The 22,133-nt window shown below is 42.5% G+C and overlaps 3 protein-coding genes across 5 annotated transcripts; 1 reads left to right on the top strand and 2 right to left on the bottom strand.

Moving 5' to 3' along the window:
- Positions 1 to 213: 213 nt before the first annotated feature.
- Positions 214 to 6,017, bottom strand: sf3a1 (splicing factor 3a, subunit 1). The gene is made up of 16 exons (XM_028577232.1): positions 5,916 to 6,017; positions 5,700 to 5,794; positions 4,849 to 4,958; positions 4,539 to 4,743; positions 4,200 to 4,451; positions 4,030 to 4,104; positions 3,794 to 3,944; positions 3,498 to 3,694; positions 3,141 to 3,258; positions 2,739 to 3,046; positions 2,394 to 2,636; positions 2,101 to 2,305; positions 1,828 to 1,982; positions 809 to 910; positions 633 to 704; positions 214 to 539 (listed from the first exon to the last, which is right to left on the bottom strand). Exons 2-16 carry the CDS (start codon positions 5,745 to 5,747, stop codon positions 438 to 440), a joined length of 2,343 nt encoding a protein of 780 aa, XP_028433033.1. The 5' UTR covers positions 5,748 to 5,794; positions 5,916 to 6,017; the 3' UTR covers positions 214 to 437.
- ccdc157 (coiled-coil domain containing 157) lies at positions 5,958 to 9,630 on the top strand. 3 transcript variants are annotated; one of them, XM_028577233.1, is made up of 10 exons: positions 5,958 to 6,349; positions 6,447 to 6,597; positions 6,708 to 7,398; positions 7,480 to 7,557; positions 7,658 to 7,827; positions 7,929 to 8,105; positions 8,193 to 8,361; positions 8,648 to 8,787; positions 8,917 to 9,011; positions 9,161 to 9,630. In XM_028577233.1, the coding sequence occupies exons 1-10, from the start codon at positions 6,102 to 6,104 to the stop codon at positions 9,420 to 9,422; spliced, it is 2,181 nt and encodes a 726-aa protein (XP_028433034.1). In that variant the 5' UTR covers positions 5,958 to 6,101; the 3' UTR covers positions 9,423 to 9,630. The 3 variants fall into 3 exon arrangements, with proteins under 3 accessions (XP_028433034.1, XP_028433035.1, XP_028433036.1); XM_028577235.1 differs by lacking the exons at positions 5,958 to 6,349; positions 6,447 to 6,597; positions 6,708 to 7,398 and having other exon boundaries at positions 7,524 to 7,557; positions 7,681 to 7,827; XM_028577234.1 differs by lacking the exons at positions 7,929 to 8,105; positions 8,193 to 8,361; positions 8,648 to 8,787; positions 8,917 to 9,011; positions 9,161 to 9,630 and having other exon boundaries at positions 7,681 to 7,811.
- Positions 9,631 to 11,380: 1,750 nt separating this feature from the next.
- Positions 11,381 to 21,676, bottom strand: slc7a4 (solute carrier family 7 member 4). Its single transcript, XM_028578210.1, has 5 exons — positions 21,533 to 21,676; positions 19,156 to 20,219; positions 17,571 to 18,277; positions 17,199 to 17,307; positions 11,381 to 13,521 (listed from the first exon to the last, which is right to left on the bottom strand). Exons 2-5 carry the CDS (start codon positions 20,135 to 20,137, stop codon positions 13,304 to 13,306), a joined length of 2,016 nt encoding a protein of 671 aa, XP_028434011.1. The 5' UTR covers positions 20,138 to 20,219; positions 21,533 to 21,676; the 3' UTR covers positions 11,381 to 13,303.
- Positions 21,677 to 22,133: the final 457 nt, after the last annotated feature.

The raw sequence follows: 22,133 nt of genomic DNA, 5'->3' as shown, positions 1-22,133 counted from the left end.
GCACTACAGTCATCCATCTAAACCGTCTGCTAGAGTTAATTACCAAGTAAAACACCAATCTAGTCTAGACTAACTATTCACTGTTGCATTTAGTCTACATCACTAAGGTTGGACGTTTTGTGCACAGAGCTGTGCATCAGAGCATGGCCTGTATTAACCACATTTTTATTAACCAGTTGCTAACCGTGCGCATAATCATGAGGCAACAAAAAGCAGATTTGGATTTTTTATTCCTTTTTATTTCAAATTATGGGGCTCTACATATTGTTACAAGTTACTAAATACTGTATATCATCATGAACAAATCAAGAGTTGAACCAATTGTGTGAACCCATTGCTATAAGGCAGTGTAAATACAATTTAATTAGCATTCCTAAAATAAAATGTAAGAGAGAAAAACATCCACAAGTAAAATCGGTTCCTTCTTGCTGCATGGCTCACTTCTTTCTTCCACCTCTCTCCTTCAGTGCCAAGTGAATGACCGAACCGTTGCTCATGTTGTAATAAGCCAGGGAGTTGGAATCTTTAATGAATATACCCTAAAAAAAGGAACAAAAAGTACACTATTATTCAATCTGTCAGGTTATAAAAAAAGGTTAAAAGGAAGAGTTTAGGTTAAAAGAAAAGTTTACCTCATACTGCAACTTCTGTTTCCCTGCTGCCATGCCTGTAGCTTCATGGATTTTGACTTTAATAACAGACACCTGTGAAGATATTTGCATTTGGAGATCCATAAGAATGCAGTTGGGGCACTGGCTAACAGTACATGCAATAAAAAGAGGAAAACAATAGGCCAACATTTGCATACCTGATCAGTGAGTGGGACAGTGAAATTCAGCACTTGGCCGTTCAGCTTCCATTCAGTCTTGTCCTGCATGTTGGGGACCTGTACTTTAACTGCCACAGGACCCTGGAGACGAAGAAAAAAAATAAAAAATAAATCATGGTTCAAGTGAAGACAGGTCAACTTACAGCAAGTATACAGTAGGATTAACTGAGGTGTTACAGGCGTAATCAGTAATTTGACCACATTTATTACAGCTAAATCTACATTTATTACATAAAGAGGTTGGTTTATCGATAAAATCTAAAAGCTGTGTTCAGACCAAAAAAGGAAATCCAGCAATTTGCCCCAGGGTTGTGAGGTGGTGGGAGTGTTACTTAAATGGCCCATTTGTGTGACGTCCTGTTGTTTTCTTCAACCCCCCAATGTAGCACAACTAGACTTTATATTCCACAGTGTTTTCAAAAACTTTCTTGTGGCACAATAGAGGCAGTAATGTTTCCTGTTTACTGTACTGGATTGTCACACCACCTCAAAACCGACTGACCAGTCTGATCCCTGGCTAAATGATTGGCCACCGCAGCATGACGTTGGGTTGCGTTTCTCCAAAAGTTGAGGCGGTCTCAACTTTTTGCCGCAGGCTTCTGCGATTTTTTCCATCTCCCCCCTGCGGCACCCCTCACCGCGGCCTAAGTGCACTACCCCATCTCAAAATTAAGGGAAAGAACTGCGTTTGTGCCACCCTGTCTGATGGCTGACCCAGGCTGCGTTATTGCAGACTAAGAATACTGTGTGTTTCTTAGCCATCCCAATTGAAAAATATACATACACTAGGCCTATTTTACTCCTGTGATCAAACATTTCTAATATAAACAAGCCAAAAACAAACAATCAATAACTTTGTTAGTCTGTATATACAGACATATCAATACATTTGAATCTAATAAAAAGTTTGAAATCCTGTATGCTGAACTTTGTTTTCATGCAGATTGCACCAGTAACAATTGTAAATAAAGCAATAACATTTCACTGCTCTAACAAACCTTATTTCTACGAAGGAACTCATCCTCTGGAATAAGGTTGTCCTCCGTCTTCATCTTCTTGTTGACTGGCTCATCATCATGAGGTGGGGGTGGGTGGGATGGTGGTGCAGGAGCAGAGTTCGGAGGTTGTGGGACTGGAGGGGCAGGGACAAATGCTGGAAGAAAAAGCAGTTATTTTGATTTAAAATGATGAAGTGAGGAAGGCTTATGTGTGAGAGGCTCAGACAATTTCCTAAACAATGGTCATCGCTGTGGAATTGGAAACCATCTTACCAGATGGAACAACCATGGGCGGAGGTCTGGGGGCCATCATGTGAGGTGCTGATGGTGGCATGGGGACCACATTGATGCGGGGAGCAGGAATCATGGGAGGCATTGATGCTATAACTTGTCCTGGTCCAAGGCGCACCACAGGAGCCACAGGCGGTCTTGGCATTACAGGTACGGCAGACAGGAGAGTGGTGCGCACTGGTGCCACCTGTTTACAAAGAACACATTAGTGCATTATTAGTTTGTACTATTTAATTTAATTACCAACAATCTTTTTTTTTTTTTAAGTAACTCACAGAGTGGGGTGGACGAGGCATGTTCATTGGGGGATTGGGTTTAGGCATACCCATTCCAGAGGGCATGGGAGGATGGTGATGAATTTCACTGGGCTTGCTTGGGCCAATTTTCTCCTTAGTGTCGTCCTCTCCCACCAGTCCTTTGGCCTTGTGAATGGCTTCGATCTGCTCTTGCAGGGTGATGTTGGCCTGTGCGGCCTGCTGGGTACGAGCCATGCTTCCTGAGTGGCCATCCCAAGTAACCTGGTAACATGAAAAGGTCAAAGACGTGCAGAGTCAATTTCATTCAACTCAGAAACTCTTTTAACCCTGCATTATGTTACATAAACCCATAACTGTACTCACCTTCTCTTCTGGCTTCTGGATTTCTTCTTCGCCAATCTTCTTACCGATGGCCGTCTCTTCCACACCGAAGATGTCGGTACGCCTCTCAGCCAGTTGTTTCAAGCTGCTTTCGATATCCAAACCAGGGGCATAGACTTCATCTTCGGTCTGCCTCTCTCTGATGCTGCGGTCCCTTTGCTCCAGCCAGCGCGGATCCAGCAGACCAATGCGCATGTGCTCTTGCATCTTACTGGCTTGGATCTTCTCGCCAGTAATTGGTGAGATGAGATACTCATCTGGAGTTGTAATTGAGGGCTGAGGCTTTGAAGCTGTACAGAAAAGATAGCATGAGATTAACACACAATGCACATAGTAACAGCTTGTTGCACTTGGTATTCCCTAATCTAAGGAAGCATGCGTTACCTTTTGGATCGTAGTCTTTGCGAATAATAACCTGGTCCGGAGTTGGGGGCAGTGGGGGTGGCATAGGGTTATCTGGTGGCAGTGGAGCCTTCATGCCATCATCGTCGTCATCGGATCCCTGAAGAAAGCACAACGGGGTGGGATATGACGACGTGTTACCAGCACTTATTGTTTTTATATTTCTTTTCAAGCAGACGGTCAGCAAACACAGGGTGTCAATTTAGTTTGATGTATAAAGGGGGCAACAAACCAGGGACATCCCTATAAATTCAAGTATACCAATAAAGCAGAATGCAATTGGTCAAGGATGACAGTTGGATGACAGTTGCATCGATGAATTACTTCCTCAGTTCCTACCTCATCCATGTCCTGCACTTGTGTGTCTTGATCAGGCTGTGAGGCCTGGCCTTCGGCCCGGGCCTCCCGATCATCGTCTTCATCCTCACTCTCAACCTCCATCTCCACCTCCTCACTCTCTCCATACTTCTCATAGCGCTCTTGGATTAGGATGCGAGCGCCAAGCTCCTCTGGTGTGGTAGGTGGGGGGAAGTGACCTGGGGAAAGAGAGATGCCAATAAACGATAAATAATTCTAGCTACTATACATTTAGGGGCTTACATGTTTAAAGACTGTAACAATTGTGGTTATATTACCTTGTTCGTTGGGCTGGAAATCCACCGTCTCAACCACTACAAAGTCATGCCAGTCGATTTGGGCATATGCCACCCGTTCTTTCTCTCTTTCCTCCTCTTCCTTCTTCCTCTCACGCTCCTGGAACTTTGCCCACTCAACACGGTACCTCACCTGATGGTTGTGCAGAAAGACAGCTAAGTAACATGGGACACATGCTATTAAGTGCTTACTCACAGTCACAGTTTAAGGGGATTACCTGGTCCATAACCTCTCTTGGATTCTCAGATTCTCTCTTCAGCTTGGTCAGAAGGCCTTTGGGAGGGATCAGAATCTACATGTTGTGAGACAAGATCAAGACACTGCTTAGCATCACCACCACCCAAACAAAAAATAATAATATCAGAGAGGCACAATTTGTCAGGTCACCTTAGTGTACTGTTCAACCAGTTTGGTGAAGTAGTTGAAAAGGCTGTGCTGTGGCCGCAGAAAGTCAAACTGGTAGTTCCTCTGTTCTTTCTGCATGAGCTGAGTAAGAAACTGGCGACCATTGCGAGCAACAAACTGGGCAGTGAGCTTGACAACATCCAGATCAAATGCTGAGATCGATGGGGGATCCGCAATGAACTCGTACTCAGGAGGTGGTTCCTTGGGGACAACTGTCTCTTGAATCACCTGCACCTATTGACAAACAGAAAAGTATTGGTTATAAATAAATACTACGAATTATAAGAAATGGAAGAAAAAAACAAGAGCAGACTGTCTTACTTTTTGAGAAAGCTGTTGGGCCTGCTGCATGGCCTGCTGCATAACCTTAGGCACTGCTGCAGATGGTTCCAGCGCTTTGCCCTCCTTAAATTCATTGACTTTGTGACGGTAGTAGGCATGGTAGGGGTCATTAGGGTTGAGGAAATTAAACTTTGGATTGTTGATCTCATTCTGACGGATTCTTGCTTCAAACTCAGGTCCATTCCTGTGAAATGACAAGGAATTAGTTCAATCAGAAATAAAAATTAATTTAAGATTGCAGCTGTATAACGGATCATACAATTCAGTTCACACATATGGAGTAACCAACCTGGCAACAAAGCTGGCTGTCTTGTCAACTATGTTTCGGACCTCAGGAGGTGGATATATGATACCAACGATGGGTTTAGTGGCCGGGGTTTCTTCTGCGGGTGCATCACTCTGTTGGCAAAATTTACAGTTGTTAAGCTAGTATGCAAAATTAAAAAAAAATACAAATCACATGAATTACTACTGACTCACTACCAACACATTAGCTTAAATTTACTTAAAATTGCAAAAATATCATGCAGTATATCATGTAGTATCATGCCATGCTTATGGGTGCAACTATCTGATGGTAATGCTTCTGCAACCATCCCAATACAACAGAGGACGTTGGAACTTGTAGCATTCAAAGTATTAATAACATTTGTAAAAACCCAACAGCCAAAAGAATATCCCTTTCTAGAAAATATCCGGCTCACACTGATTTTTTAAAATTATCCTTCGTTACTGTGAATTATCCACAGATTTCGCTGCAATAGTACGGACAGCGAGCTATTGTCTACTTATTGAGTTTTTCCAAATGGCTCTTTTCAATACATTTAGCTAGCTAGCTAACAAACTAAATTCAACTGGTCCTCCGTTCCATTTAGAGTGATGAAAAAAGTTCCAGCCGCTCTTTCAAAACATAAAATTTCGTTTAGAGTTAACGTTATTTAGGAATTGACCCTGAAAGCTAACAACAAGCTAACAAGATTTACGCCTTGTCGTGATTATCCAAAATAGACGTTACCTACTCTAAAATGCACATGCATCGAGACATTTCACATTAATGTAAAGTGTAAGTTAATTGTTTATTAGTTTCCCCCACAGAAACGGTATGTTAGCTACATTGCTAACTAGCAGCGGCATAGTCACCTTGTTGTTGGGCTCCGGCTGAACTATTTGAACAGGCCCAGGCGGCATGGCGGTGTCTTTTTTTGGGGGAAATGAAGTAACCTGCAAACACACAACTAACAAGAAGAGTTTGTGTATATTAAAAACACATATTATACCACATATTATGACAGGAGCACAAAATACAATATATATATAACAGCTAAAGGTCTGAATTCGCTGTAGATGAACACTTACTGCGTCGCGCTATCGTTGTCGTTGACCCAATACGCGATGTATCACTTCCGGACACAAGCCGCAAAGCATTATGGAACTTGCAGTACTTTTTTGCAGGTTGCCACGGAGATGTGATACCAACAAGCTACACCTACTCGCTCTCAGTGCTATGTCAGGCAGACATAAATATAAGATAGTTTGTCAGATATGAGTGAGTTCTTGGGTCGTCAGGACTGTATCGAAAGCCTCCGAAAAGACGTCGTCGACCTTCAAGGTGCGATTCTGGACGTCTTTTCCAGAACCGGACCGGTCCGTTTCTCCTCCTGGAAGTTCCCCGATAAACTTTCATGTAATCTGGACATGTTAGCTCTACTGGAGCAATATGACTTTGTGGATGGGGAGGATGCGTTCAATCAGCACTCCCACATTGTGTTATTGGAGCTGGTGATTGACAGGTAATACATAGCCATAACGTTATATCACATTTCGACAAATATTTCTTCAGGACTCAAAAACAGGACTTGTCTTTTCTCTCTCCTCTCGCTGAACAAGGCTACTGCTTCTTCTACAAAGCTTTAATGCTTATGTTGAGCAAATCAGGTGCAGCCACAGGAGAGAACAAACCCAGCAGAAAGGATGCCTGTCAGTTGGTCTTGTAGTCAGAAACTACTGGAGTAATTTAGTTCAATTTACCAACCTAAAGGTAGGCACATTTCTTTATTTAAGTGGAGATAAACATGTTTAAAGAATGCCAACATTTAACAGCGAACTGATAAGCCTTATTACTTTTGATGCTTTTCTTTCTTTTTTTAGGGGACATACAAAGACATCAAGAAGCAGACAAAAGCAAAGACATCTGACTGTGATGGGACAGAGACGGTGTCATCAGTCTCCCCCCAAATGAGCACAAGCAGACATTGCTTATCTGGCTGCTCTTCAACAAGCTCCTTAAAGTTTTTGCCGCAGACACATGTACCCTCCAGTGCTACCCACAACACCCCATGCTATTCTAAAGTTGACAGCCACAATGTAGGCTGCCAGACTATTAAATCATCCCTTGTACCCTGCAATGCATGCCACCAAGTGCAATCCACTTTGATAAAAACAGGACATGCTTTGCTAGAACTTCTTCAGAGTGAGAGCCTGCCCTCATCTCTGCAGCCACTCTTAGTAGCTGTGGAAGACACCCTGGAGCTGGGACACATGACAGCCGGCGATGTCGCCCAGTGGGCCAGTGAGCAGCTCAAAGACATGCGCCGGCTGGCAAAGCATCTTCAAGACGTGCGGGGTACTGTGCAGCCTCTTAAAGACCAACTAGCGTCAACAGAAGCAGAGCTGGAGAGATTCAGGACTCAGCTGGAAAGAACACAGAAAGAGTTCAAGCAAGAGTTGGAAAACCACCAAGCAAACATAGTCCAGCTGGAGTTTTCGCTGAGGAAGGCACAGAGATCCGCAAAAGAAACAGAGCAAAGGCTACAAGAGGAGCAACAACAACTCAAGAGAGGTGCAGAAAAGTCACAGATAAAAATGAGGGGAACTTATTGAGATCACATGAACTAATATATCTTTAATATTTTTGAAACAGAAACGTTGTGCTTGGAGGAGACTAATTCCAGACTGAAAGAGAAAGTTACAGTACAGCAAGATGCATTAAAAGCACTTGGTAAGGACACATTTTTCACATTTTGCAGAATTGTATGAAACACACATAGATTAAAAATAACCTGATATGCTGTATGATGGATGGTTTTACTACGTGGTAGAGCATGAAAATAATGTGCTGCAGGACAAAGTGAGGACCTTGTACATGGAGGAAGAGGCCTGTTGTAAACTACAGCAAAGGGTCCAGCAGTTAGAGAGTCAAATCTCTGAAACTCAACTCCGTCTTGACAAAGAGAATGCCAAGTACCACAGCGCTTGTCGTCAGCAAGAGGTCAGTGTCAGGACAAACGCTGGTATTATTTGTTTTTTTGTTTTTAGCTGGAGACCAGCACAGTGTTCACATAGATTTACGCAAGCTGTCTGTGCATCCAGTCAATGCAGGCCAAGCAGAAGTCTTTGTTAGAGAGAGTCGACGCTCTCGACGAAGAGTGCGAAGAGCTGCAGAGGCAGTTGGGAGACAGGGAGGAGAGAGAGATCGACACCCACAATCACCTGCAACAGATGTCAGAGGAGAAGGAGCTAGTGCAGGCTCAGCTCACTCAGCAGCAGGTATATTGGGAGTACTTTAGTAACCAATAACCAGCATTTTCTAATAATAAACCTAGTGGCTCATGCTGTGATGCTTCTTTCTAACAGGACCTGTGTTTGGAGCACCAAAAAGAGAAGCAGACACTGGAAACACACGTAGGCGAGCTAAAGAACAGTGTGGCTGAGCTGAAGGAACACACGCAAGCTTTAAGGGAGAGGGAGAGGCTGCTGGTGGCTTTCCCAGAGCTCAGCCCTCTGGCTCAGGCCCAACCACAGAGTAGGCAATTATTTAATAGTTGTCTGTAAAAATATTAGGGTCATGCATGAATCACCCACTGGCTGACATTACCTACATTTATTTATTACATTTATATGTACATAAAATACGCTCAGGGCTGTTTGTACTCCTACTATTACTATAGCTACTATTTCTTTTGGAATACACACACATGCACTACTAATGTGACAATCTTGTATGAAGTCATTTTTACTTCCCAATTCCTTCTATTTTTGAGTAACGTAGTCATGTTGTGTTTACATGTTGTTCATTGCATATTTTTAAGGTACAGGAAATGTGCTTTTGGATATGGAGCAACAATTGCAGGCAAATAGCATTCGTATAAACATTCTGGAGCAGGAAAACTCCACCCTGTACAGCAGCCTTGTGAAACTGAGGGAAAGAGCACAAAATAACGGCACCAGGGTAAGACGGGGGAACATTGACAAATTGATGTGTATTACACATAAGTAGACTTGGAAGACAAAGTACATTCAGCTGCTACATGTTGGTTTTGTGGATGTTGAAAATGCTACAATGTATTTTTATCAACAGGAAGCATCACCTCAGCAGACATGGAGCCTCCCTCTGCCCAGCACACCAGTAGAGAAGCAACCAAATTACTTGACACAAATGCAAAAGAGTCCATTGTAAGTTAGATTTGTTAAAAAAAAAAAAAAAAATGAATGAACTAATTAGTTACTTTTGAACACAGGTATCATTATGCATTTGTTTTTTTTTCTCATAAATGAATTATCATGCAGTGTTCCTGGTATTTCTTCTTTTTTTTGTACCACAGGCAGAGCAGCAATACAACAGGGCTGGGATACGGTAACAGAGGGAGGGAAGCAAGACGAGGGGAAAGTGGTCTGGAGTCAGCCAGGTCAGAGGATCGTGTGTCCACTGCCCCCGCCTCCCCCTCGTCCCTGCAGCTTCACCTTCAAACCCTCCACCTCGACACGGGCTCCACCGCTGCTAAGAGCCAGACAAAAGCACACAGTGGCTCTCTCCTCTCTCTCACTCCAGAAGCTCGAACCAGACGAAAAAAAACGAAACCCTGAATGTGTAAATGATTTAAACAGAACTTGCAGTTGGAGAGAGAAAGAACACAGCGTTGTGTAAGGATTTCTGGCAGCAACAACAACATGGCTCATAATATGTCATGATGTCTCCTTGCACATTATACCACACTAACACTTTTGTAATTTTACATTCTCATTGTGTACACTTGTGACAGTGGAGTGCCAATGTTACCACTACATTTGTCATTATGCTAAGTTGAATTCATATATAATAAACTTACTGTGGTATAACTTAAATGAGGATGTTATTAGACTGCGATTTAAACAGGGTATGTCTATTGCATATTAGGGTTCTGGATATCTGATGCTATATGCTGAGCATATCTGAATAGGTAGGCTTAACAGCAGATGAGGAACATGGAACAATGACACGAAGAAATGCTGATAGCTTTTAAGCTATCTGACAAATGTGGGAGTGGGCTGTTTCCATGGAAACGCAAGTGCTCGCAGCCAGATGCAAGCTCTGCTGAGTCACTGCAGCCCTTTATTTCATTCCCTCTGAGATAGTCTAGTCAGTTAGTCCTCATTAGTGCTCCGAGATCAAGACCACACATGCTGTAGATCGATGTGAGTTAACGCTTCTTGCTTGTCACCTTTGTGTTTGCACCACACGTCATGAGGTCCGCTTTGCAGTGGTCATTTGAGATGCCATGAGCTCGGTTGTGTAATCCGAGTCTTATGAGGAGCCATGGAGACTTAGCTTGTGTCAGAGCTGTTCAAAGTCAAACACATCTTGTGTTCGTTCATCAGTGAACATTAATAAGTATTAGTAACATGCTGATCTCCCACTAATACTACCTGAATGAACACCTGATCTATCATTTCATTCCCATTCACACTTCATTCACACAAGACAGCCCATGACCCGAGGGTTAATCCTTAAATTGGGTTAACTACACAGCTGTGTCATCAAGCATGCAGTCAGAGTTGACAAAGCAATTCATTCATTCATTGTGTTAACTATGGCATATTGGGGGCGGCCTCTAGCTCACCCAGTAAGAGCGTGTGCCCACCCAAGTAGGCTGAGTCCTTTTTAGCGGCCCAGGTTCGAGTCTGACCTGCGGCCCTTTGCTGCGTGATAATAATATAAAATAACCTAAAACTATGGCATTTGTTCAAGTTAATCAAGAGCAGTAGATATACACTATTTATATTTATGTAAGAAACAATTAATATGGGAGAGTCGTGTTTCTATTCTAAAACATTCCAAAGTTTCCTTGTTGCAGGAACATGTAATGTTTGCTGTCTCTATCAAGAATTGATTATGCCTGTACTACTATTACCATGGTCTTTATAGCAGCAAGAGGCACAGAACAATATAATAAGATCATATGCTGCATTTGTGATAACGTTAAAAGAAACAATTCAAGTATAGGACATTTTAAATCATGCAAAAGGGTCCAAATTGCTAATGTGGGTTCAGCAGTAATGTGTATAAATGCCTAAATGGCCAGGCATCAGACTGTTCACAGGTGGTTGAGTGTACCAGAGATACTAGTGTAGATATAATATGAGACATAGTCAAAATTCCCAGGTATTCTCTGTGTGGGAGCTAGTTTAGAACATCTTACTAGATATGAGATACTGCAACTCTATTACAGTTTTTAAAAACAGTTGTAACATTTTTTTAATAAAGGGTTAGAAGAAGGGGAGATACGTTTAAATGTACTTCATAATAATGTACTTTATGATATATGTTTTTTAAAGAATGTTCATTATCTTTATGTCCCGGTTCCAAGTTGAATTCATATTTGTGTCTTTTGTTTTTTTCCCCTATGTAAAGATTTAGATATGTGTGTTATACATTATGTGAGGATGAGACTTTCTGAAACAATTTGGAAACAATTTTCTTATGCATTCTTGATTCTGCAGTCAGATTATTACACAATTTAGATTTTTGTAAATGCTGCTTCAAAACATTTATTTTTTCACTTGAACACAGTCTTTTGCATTTGATACAGACATACACTATAACAAAAAGATTTGAGAATGTAATGTGTGAGTACAGAGGACAATACTATTCAGAAGTAAGAAACAAATTGGATCATTTATAACTAACATAACTATAACAACAACAAAAAAGAGAAAGAGGTGAGGAAACGCTCAGCTGAAAAAAGCACCACGGTATCATTATCTATAACTGGCCATGACATCCAAAGCACAACTGTGAAAATGACCAGACAATAGTTTTTAGAGTGCAAAGTTGTACAAAAATCTCTGAATTTGTGCCAAAATGCCTCCTGCTGTACATTCTCTTCCATGTTGGTGCTTTGGTCTAATAATTATAAAGTATGAAGTCCAGAGTTTTTATTAAACAGACAAATTAATGTAACAACTAAGTCACTAAAACTGATTACTTTAACTTTGGAAATCAGTCTGCTTTGATTACAACACGTTTAAGGCCATCGGTTTCACATGCAATCACAAACTGATATGAATAAAAACCTTACCTATGTATTCAAATAAAGCCTCACGTATTGACATGGTTGTTTACAAGTGTAGGCTGTGGGAATGTTATCTGTATAATATGAGTGTTCTCACATGTGTGCCTTTCTCTAATCTAGGTCAAACTGCAGACTGGCAACAGGGACTAGAGCCAATCTGCTGGGATTATGGAGGCCTCAGAGAAATAAAGCCCATCCCAGGTTTAACATAACAACCAAAGTCTGCCTGTCGGCACAATATTCTACCCTGTGTGCGAAGATTCCCATTCAATAGCTTTGTGTGCGCCTTATATATCCAATAATCTAGTTATCTCTCTGGTTATCCCGGGAAACCACAATAAAATAAAAGATCAATAATCTTTGTGCTTGGATTTCTACTCTCATAACAACGGAGAGCGATGGAGAGAGAGCTGCTGTCTGAATGTGCGTGAGAAAAGAATGCACAAGAGCAAGATCAGTGACACAAAAAAGAACAGGATCACAGGGTGACATTTAGGAGATTAAGTGAAGCACTGAAGTGTTGTCAGCCACTTAAAAGGTGAACACAAATTACTGATGGAGAATAATAGAGGTACATGCAAAACATATATAACACAAATACTTTGACAAAAAAACACAGGAAACAGGAAACTCAGAAATATAAGCTAATGAGATTCGTATAAAAGCAAAATATCAATAGTAATCATAGAAAAATAAATACATATCTTAGAATATGGGATTACATCATTTGCTAGAAACCCCTATATTAATTTAGGGCAGTCTATGAAAGTAGGAGATGGACTAATGATTAGAGCCTGTGGTTTCTCCTGAGGCTTTGGGGAGAAGAATGTGAGAAAAAGGCAAAAAATGTAAACTCACATAGATCGGTGCATTCCTCTGCTTAGCTAAAAAAAAACAAAAAAACATGCAACTTACGAATGCTTCGTATAATGATGTCTTCAGAAATGGCCGTTTTGGTTAATGTTGATTTTCCAGCTTCGGATCCGTGTTAGCATTTTAAAAAAAATCATCCACTGAGTATAATTAACTAAAAGTTTGTCACAAAAAAAGCACCATATATATGTATATATATAACCTATAACCACATGGATTCAGACAAACTGGTTGCAAGAGAAAAGCTGGTCTTAAAAGGATACGACACAACTTTGATGCTAGGAGTTTACAGGACAGTAATAAAGCTCTCTACTGTACATTCGAGTATTACAAGATATACAAATATGCTTCACAATGAGACAGAGCGTGCATCCCGCACTGTGGTGTGCTTACATTTGCAGAGCAACGAGTACAGACTGTGGCAGGCCAGTCACACGCTAAAAAGGGAGTGAGCTACAGAGAGAACACCAGTAATAGTAGAGGGTATGAGTGGGAGACAACGGACAATACCAGGCAGTTGTAATGACTATGTTTGGTCACACATCATCTCTTTCCTACGTACTCCTCAGCTGTGGAGGCAGCGGAGGGGGTGATGTGCGGCGCAGAGGTGTCCACTTGTCCATCGGGCTGGACAGACTGCACTGTCTCTACCAGGCTGCCGCTGGGTAGCACCACGTACCGGGCGGCCATGTCTTTGGGTTGTAGCTCCCGCATGCCCTCCTTACTGTGCCAGATCCCGTAGCCAAAGTACACAAAGAGACCTGGAGAAAGGGACGGCATGAAACACTTGTAACCGTAAGGACTCAAAATTAAAGTCAGGCCAACCTGTTTACAGGTGGGTAGTGAGAAAAGTGTCTCCATGTGGGATATAAAGTTGGATGGCTTTCATATTTGATTCTCTATGGGAGAACTCTATGTATTTGTGTTATAAAAACCCGTAAACAGGCTGTTATATTAGCTTTGATGCCACTTTTTGTTATGTCTTGGCCAACAAGACTAACCCCTATTTTCCACTGCGTTTCGGATGCGCCGCGGCCCCCGCGAGCAATCGCAGTCATTCAAGTCAATGCTTGATATTCCACCAGCCGCGCCACGGCGCATCCCAGAAGCGCGCCTGAAGTGGCTCTCCACTTCGCTCCGCTAAAGATACGCGCCAGCTCTATTTTCGCGCGAGCCACGGGCCGTTCGGACAGCCGGCCAGGAAGTCAAACCGCGAGAGCATCCAGTCAATTTACTACTACTTTAATCTATAACCCCACAGATGGCGAAAGATTTATCTTGGAGGTGGAAAAACATAACAGACATCACTAATCTTTTTTATAAAACAACGCCAGAAAAGAGAAGGCATGGAGTTTTACTGTAGGAGTGCCTGGAGTGGAAAATAGATACTAGCTAAACAATGTGATTGTTCTGTAAAGTATAAAGTAGAGACAATATAATCTGTGAGTCTGGCAGGCAAGACGCTCCGCTTCCGAGACGCTCCCGGTGTGGTACGGAACAAAATGTACCCAAAGTCCAAATCCCCCAAAAAATCGGGGTTAGGGTCTACAGCCATGCTGGTGGCTTAGCAGTGCGTAAGATACATGCTCAAGTCAGTATGCTAACATAATCACGACTAACTGCTAACAGGCTGATGATAAAAGGGGCTGTACTCTACATACTGAAAAAAAAAATTGCGGGCCGAGATTGCCTCTACATGGTTCTCACAGACCGTTCCCCAATACGTGAAATACCTACGTTTTCACGGCCTACCTGTACTGACATTCACACGCGGCTGGACTGGCTATTAAAACAAATAACGCCATTACTCCACTAAATATTTACTTAGCAAATATTTGTTTGCTGATATATGAATTTCCTGAATATCAAGTACAGCCCCTTTAAGCCGGTATTATTTTTGACCATGTTCACAATTATAGTTTAGTGTGCTAGCATGCTAACATTCACTAATGAGCAGTAAACATATGTTATATGGGAATAATATGGGACCTGATGATGGTGCTGGATAAAAAAGTCAGACCATCACCAATGTTAATACATTTCATCCTGAGTGGGACGTGAATGTGAGTACTAAATGTCATGGCAATCCATCAAATTGTTGTAGTTGTACAGTAGTTGTATATTTCAGTCTGCCCTGAATTTGTCACAAGCTTGCCATTTATTATGTCAATTAAATCTAGTATTTTTTTCTTCAATTTGTATTTACTCCTTGGTATAATATTGATTACTTGGCTAAAACTCCACCTGAACTTTGAGTCAAATGAAGAAATCCCGAGTTTTTTTCTCTTTTCTTCAGTGGCCATTAAGGCAGGTAAGTGGCCATTACTTTTTCTAGGGAAATGTGTTCTGAGAGAGGGAGAGCCTAGCCTTAGACCCTGTCAAGTGTAATATTCTTGTTAACTTGCTGCAGTGTGACAGTAGTCTTTAAATGGTTTACTGGTCCAGAGAAGCCTTAAGCTAATGCAGCTAATCATGTCTCCCCAGTGATCCCCTCACACTGACAGGGCATTAAGGCTGTTTGACCTCCATCTACCTCCTCAGAGGGTTGCTGACAAAAGGGAAAATTTTCTCTATTCCCTTTTAGAGTGCAGAAAATGTTTGTTTTAACTGGTGATGTAACACTTAAAAGGTCCTATGACATGCTGCTTTTTTGGATGCTTTTATATAGACCTTAGTGGTCCCCTAATACTATATCTGAGGTCTCTTTCCTGAAATTCAGCATTGGTGCAGAATTACAGCCACTAGAGCAGGGGTCATCAACTACATTTTTCCAAGGGCCAGAATTTTTCTAAGCAGACACTCTTTCAATTTTTTTTTTTACATGTATTAGTGTGAGCAAACTCCTAAAAAACATGGAAACTCCATAATGATAACTGGCTCTTTAACTAGAAAAAGATCTCAGACTAGGAGGCAGTTCACTGAGGAGTGATGGTTAAAGTCTGTGATTACGGAAACATTGTTGTAGTATGCAGCGTCCTGTTGTCAGGTAAACATGTCACTGTCAAAGAGGCTGAAGCGAAAAGTTGACCGGAAAAGCCCAGCTTTAATGATGAATGGACTGATAAGCAGGCTATGCAATCGTCATGTATGTGTCGTGGTCTTGACCAACTGCCACTTTGCTTGCCATGCAAACCATGATGTCTCTCTTTCTCATGGGTGGGCCAAATTCTCTGGCAAAGCAGAGAAAGGGGAGGTAACCTTGCTCCTTATGACCTCATAAGGAGAAGATTCCAGATCGGCCCATCTGAGCTTTCATTTTCTCAAAGGCAGAACAGGATACCCAGGGCTCGGTTTACACCTATCGCCATTTCTAGCCACTGGGGGACCATAGGCAGGCTGGGGGAACTCATATTAATGTTAAAAAACCTCATCAAGTGAAATTTTCAGGCCATGGTACCTTTAATGTACATTAAAATCACTGGGCAGATGGTTTATATATTTAAACTACTTACTGAAATAACATTTATTTCAGCTCATATGTGCACTGTGACTTTTGGCGCTTTTCCATTGCATGGTACCTACTCGCCTCGCCTCGACTCTACTCGCCTTTTTTGGTTTTCCATTACGAAAAAAAGTACCTGGTACCTGCTAACAGGTACTTTTTTTAGTACCTCCTCAGTCAAGGTTCCAAGCGAGCTGAGGCGAGCCGAGAAGGTGACGTGAAACCCTGCAGGCTGCTGATTGGTCGGAAAGAATTGCCACTAATCACTGCATTGCTAGCGACAGACGGCATTTTAAATAGTTTAGCCAGCGGTGTTTTTTTGCTGCCGGAGGCTCCACGCAGAGCTTTCTCCGTAGCATACAAGTGGCCTGATGTTTATACTTCTGCGCTGGTGTGTGGAGGTGCAATTGGGTGTGTGTGTCGAGTCGCCGTGTGTGTGTGGGGAGCTGGTGAGCGAGGGAGAAGTGAGAGAGTGACGGCGATTAGCTCCGCAGCGAGTAGTGACTCTAGCGTCATATAGTGAGAGAAACAAAGTGTCTCCCCTGTTCTTTCTGACCACGGTGGGAAATCTGGAGCAGGAGAAGTTAACTATCTTGTTGATTTCATGTTGTTTACGGAGAAGGAGAACCAGGAAATGAGTCGGGGGAAATGCAACGCTACCAAGCCACGCCCACGGCAGTCGCTATGACGACCAGCCAAGCTGAGGCAATACTAAAATCTGCAATGGAAAAGGGACGCACAGCACGTCGAGGCGAGTCGAGGCGAGTCGAGCAGGTACCATGTAATGGAAAAACGCCATTAGTCTGCCTAGTAACCAGCATGACCTAGTAACCAGCATCACCTAAACAAAATGCAAGGCAATGTTTGTGTAGGGAGGATGTTGTATACCAAGTGCTTACAATAAATCCTTTTTGTCACTTTTAAGCAAAATGGATTTATTTTGTAAGATTTTCTTCTTTTTTCTTGTTTTCTGCCTGAGTTCTGGTGCCTTCTTACCTACGGCGATCCATACGGAGAATCGAATCCAGGTTAGATGGCTGAGCTTCATCATGAGGAATACATTAAAGAGGATACTGGCAGCTGGAGTCAATGGAACCAAAGGTACCTGTACAGGAATAAAACATCAGTCATACTCCAATCACAGTTAATGTAGTTGTCATTACAAGAATTGTTGGCCTCAAATAAATGTATCTATTTATTTGGACTAACTGGTGAGTATAATTTGAATGTATGTTCCTGCAAGGACAGTGAAATGGCTCAGGTGGAGCAAACGTACAGTAAGTTTATTAAGGACCAAACTAAGTAAAAGACAGCAGTATAAAATCACCATATTACACATTAGTTGTAAAAATCATAAAAGGAGCTCACCTGGAATGTTTTACTGTCGGTTCGCGGCTCATGAATCCATATGAGCGCCAGGCTGAGAACAAGTGCTGAGCTAAAAGTCACGAGCAGAACTGAGAAGCTCCAGATCGGCAGCTGCAGCTGTTTGGTCCCAAACTCAAGCACGACGCAGAGGGAGACTGAGCTCACTATCAGAGACAGCACACAGAAGGCCACCACCTCGCCTGGCTCACAGTCCCCCAGCAGCTTGCCCAGGTACGGTTCCCAGTAGGCCCTCAGCTGCCCCACCCCGCGCCGCTCTCGCGACGCCTGTCTCTCGACCAACTGGAGTTTGTCAGAGAAGGATTCATACTGCTTCAGCTCCCCGCTGTCCTCGGTTATGGTCTGAGACTCTGAGCGGGCAGGGGAAGGCTCAGCATTAGGGTTGGGAGATGTGGAAGCGGTTCCCTTGGAGCTGGTTTTGTCAGGCTGGAAGCGCAGCACAATAACACTCGCTGCCACGAAGCTGTATGCCAGGAGGGTGCCGATGGACAGGAACTGAACCAAGGCCTCCAGGTCAAAGACGAGAGCCATGGTGGCCATGAGGACCCCAAACACCAGTATAGCATTGACAGGGACTTTAGTGACGGGATTGACCCGTGCGAAAATTTTAAAGAACAACCCATCCTCTGCCATGGCGTACACAATCCGAGGGAGCGAGAAGAGATTGCAGAGCAGCACAGTGTTCATGGCTAAAAAGGGGGAACAGAGAGTCATTGTCAGAACATTAGTCATTGGGATAAACAATATTTTATAAACTGTTTTTTTTTTTTATCGTCATCGCAATATCAACTGCGGCAAGAAACACATCGCGAAAGGCTGCAAAATATCATGAAATACACACTTAGATTTTTTTTTGTGTTAGTTGAAAGAAAATGTCAGTAGAAATCTGCACATTAAAATCTAACTGTCATTCTTTTTTTAGTTGTGCCTTTTATATTTAATTTAATGTTCATGTTAATGTTGATAAAAGAATGTTGGAAATGATTTCCTTTCATTTGTTTTAAATTCAACAAGTCATTTGTTGTATTTAAGCAGAATACTGAAAGCAGAAGAAATGCAGAACGGACTACACTTTAATATTTGGATTATTTATCGCAAGTAATATTGTTATCGCGATATTCAACAACGTTATTGCATATTTTACTACGGTGGCCGAGACGGTTCAACACAAATACAAAAGCCACAACACAAACACAAAAGCTATTTGTGCTGTGGCTTTTGCGTTTGTGTTGAACCGTCTTGGCCACCATATTTTACTCATATCGTGCAGCTCTAATTAGTCAGAATATATGCACTACCATATTTACAGTATGTTATTATGCTTGGGTGGGTGGTGATGGCACAGTGGATATGACACATGCCTTTGGTGTGGGAGACCTGGGTTCAATTCCCACTGTAATACATAAACCAATGTGTCTCTGAGCCCCTAGTTGCTACAGAGGCATATATAGCGCGACATATATAACAATTGTAAGTTGCTTTGGATAAAAGCGTCAGCTAAATGACATGTAATCCTTAGTCTTACAACCATGTAAGATTTACTTCTCAATTAAAGATTGACACTCACCACAGATGGAACCTATTGCCACAATAACTCCAGCCCAACTGTAACCCCGGCGGAAGAAAGCATCTGCCAGAGCTGAGTTTGGGTCCAGAGAATGCCAGGGTACCATTAGTGTGAGCACCGTGGAGACCAGGATGTAAGCTGTCGCTGCCAGTCCGAGGGAGATCGCAGTGGCAATGGGAACAGCTTTCTGTGGGTTCTTTGCCTCCTCACTTGAGGATGCAATTACATCAAAGCCCACAAATGCATAGAAGCACGTGGCCGAGCCCGCCAGTATTCCAGATAGCCCAAAAGGAGCAAAACCTCCTTCTTTCTGGCTCCAGTTGGCTGGTTCAGCCAGTATAAAGCCAAATACCAGGATGAAAAGGATGACACCCATGCTAATAACGGAGAAGATATGGTTGAGGTAAGAGGACACTTGAACTCCAAAGGAAATGAAGAACGAGGCAACTATTAGAATCCCTGCTGCGAGGAGGTCAGGGTAATGGGCAAGGAAGGGCACATTCCACTGCATAATGTGTGTCTCTGTGAAGTTCTGGATGGCGTGGTTAAAAATGGAGTCCAGGTAGCCACTCCAGGCACGTGCCACAGCAGCACCACCAATCATGTTCTCCAGAATCACATTCCAACCAATCAGAAAGGCCCAGATCTCTCCCACAGAGACATAAGTAAACATATAGGCAGATCCCGTTTTGGGAATGCGTGCTCCAAACTCTGCATAACAAAAGGCGGCCAGTAGAGAAGCAATTCCTGCAAAAATGAAGGATATGATGACAGCGGGCCCAACCATGTCTTTAGCCACTGTTCCTGTCAGGACATAAAGCCCAGAGCCCACCATGCCGCCGACTCCCAACAGAGTCAGGTCCAGCGTGGAGAGGCAGCGTTTCAGCGACGTTGCCATCATGTCATCTTCCAGTGTCTTGAGTCGGTTCAGTCTCTGACAAAGGCGCACCGCCGGGGTGCAGCCTCTCGTACAAGTTGCCATAGCTACAGAGTTAGAAAGGCCAGCTGGGCAGGATGGTGTTGAAACAGTCACACAGGATCCATTACCTGTCTATGAAGATGACCTGCAAGACAGATGTATGCATTAGGAAAAACTGCAACTTTATGTGGTTCAACGGGTTCATCTCTCCATACTGTATTTTCCAGACATTGTAAACATTGGGGGGTAAGGGGCATGCTACATTTACTTCAGCTCTGTGCACTATTCTTCAAGTTATAATAAATAATGAATGCTTAAAAATCTGTACATCATTTATGACTGTCATCACATATGACAGTTGCCAAGGAAAGGAATCATCCTGTAGAATGTACATCCTTTTATTTATTTTTATTTTAACTAATAGTTCTCCAACTGACTTCATCATTCTGAAAACAGAACACAACAAATGGTTTGTGTCACCTAAAAAGAGCCAAAAATTGACGTTACTATAAAAAGGTACAGTAGGTAGGGTAGGAATTTGGCATGAAAAACAACATCAGGGAGACTGAGGGAAAATGACAGAAAGTTATTTTAAAACTAAGAGATTAAGGGCTTTTGAGAAAACATTCAGGGCTGGGGCCAGATTTGCTTGTAGTTGTGAGATCATATTTACTTCCAGTAAATCAAATCAAATAAATAATAATAATAATTAAAAAAGAAAATACAAAAATGAATCCTACTCAGCAAGTCTTTTTTAACATGTCTATCTGGCTGTTAATCACTTTAAATTAATCTATTTTATGTAGATTTGGCAACGAGGCAGCATGTGGCACTGGGCACTCAGTACGAGGAAAGTCCACGTCATGTAAAAGGCATCCGGTGCGCTGATGTGTAAAATAAAAGCTTTAAATAGGCCTGCAGTAACTATGGGATATGCAAATATGTATTTTTTTTATGTTTGTTTGACTGCCAAAATTGTGTTTAGGCCTTTCATCAGTGATATTCATCCTCCTGGTCTGGGCGGTGCATCATCCGATTCCTGCCTTGCCAAATGGTGACAACAGGACGCATCCGTTCTTATTACGTAACGCTTTATCCGCCTCTAGAAATAAAACCACAGCCATCATAAACTACACACGATTCGTGTATTCGTTTTTCAGTAACCACGCATTTCGTACAGTGAAAGGAATATAGCCGACGACTGGAGTTGGCGTCGTTTTAAGGCCAAATTAATAATTTAAAACAAAATGGAAACTGACGCAAAAAAAAAGAGAGAGGATCGTTTAGTGCATTAGACTGCCTCTTTCCTAAATGTTACGTTACTGGACATGCAGAGCGACAATTCTAACGTAAGCAGGTGTATAGTAGCCTATAGTATTTAACGGCATAACGTTGCCGTTTATAAGCACAAAAAGAGAAACCTCAGTAATAACGTAAGAAATACAAGCATCGCTTTACCGTTGTTGTTCAGGGTCTGTTATGTGTGCTGCAGGTTCGGTGCTGTGAGAAGTTACCGGGGCGCCTCGTCTGGTGATGGAGCCGGATGGAGCAGAAGGTGCGCCGAGGAATAACCACCACGCACTGCCCGGACTGCTCTTAAAGGCACAGTCACCTTTATCCCGTGGAAAGGGCTTCCCCCCTGCGCCCCACCCCACCCATATTACAGTTTATGGTTATCCCACAGGGGGCCCCCCCCGCACCCTGCCTATATGCAATTAAACATGTTTGAGAACCATATGAAGATAATAGTATGTAAGGAACGTTAACAGCTTAATTAAACACACTTTAAAGTTATCTTGTATTTCCAGTTGCAGCTTCAAGTGACCAATGAATGTCAACAGTACAAAAACAACACAGGAAAGGGGTTCTAGTAGGCCTATGTGACCACACCTAGAGGCAAACACGCCTCATCCCCTTCAGTTTCATACCAAGTTACAGCTGTTAAAATCTTGCCAGGAGACCTAAGAGGCCAACTGGGGATTTGTGGGAAGACTTAATCACAATAGTGAGGTGCCTGATATGGGACCTTTAGCCTACAGGTGATATAAAGACATAAAAA

The sequence above is a fragment of the Perca flavescens genome, chromosome 5, assembly GCF_004354835.1.
Source record: "Perca flavescens isolate YP-PL-M2 chromosome 5, PFLA_1.0, whole genome shotgun sequence".
In the NCBI taxonomy this organism is placed as follows: Eukaryota; Metazoa; Chordata; class Actinopteri; order Perciformes; family Percidae; genus Perca; species Perca flavescens.
This window is presented reverse-complemented; position numbering and strand designations above follow the sequence as displayed.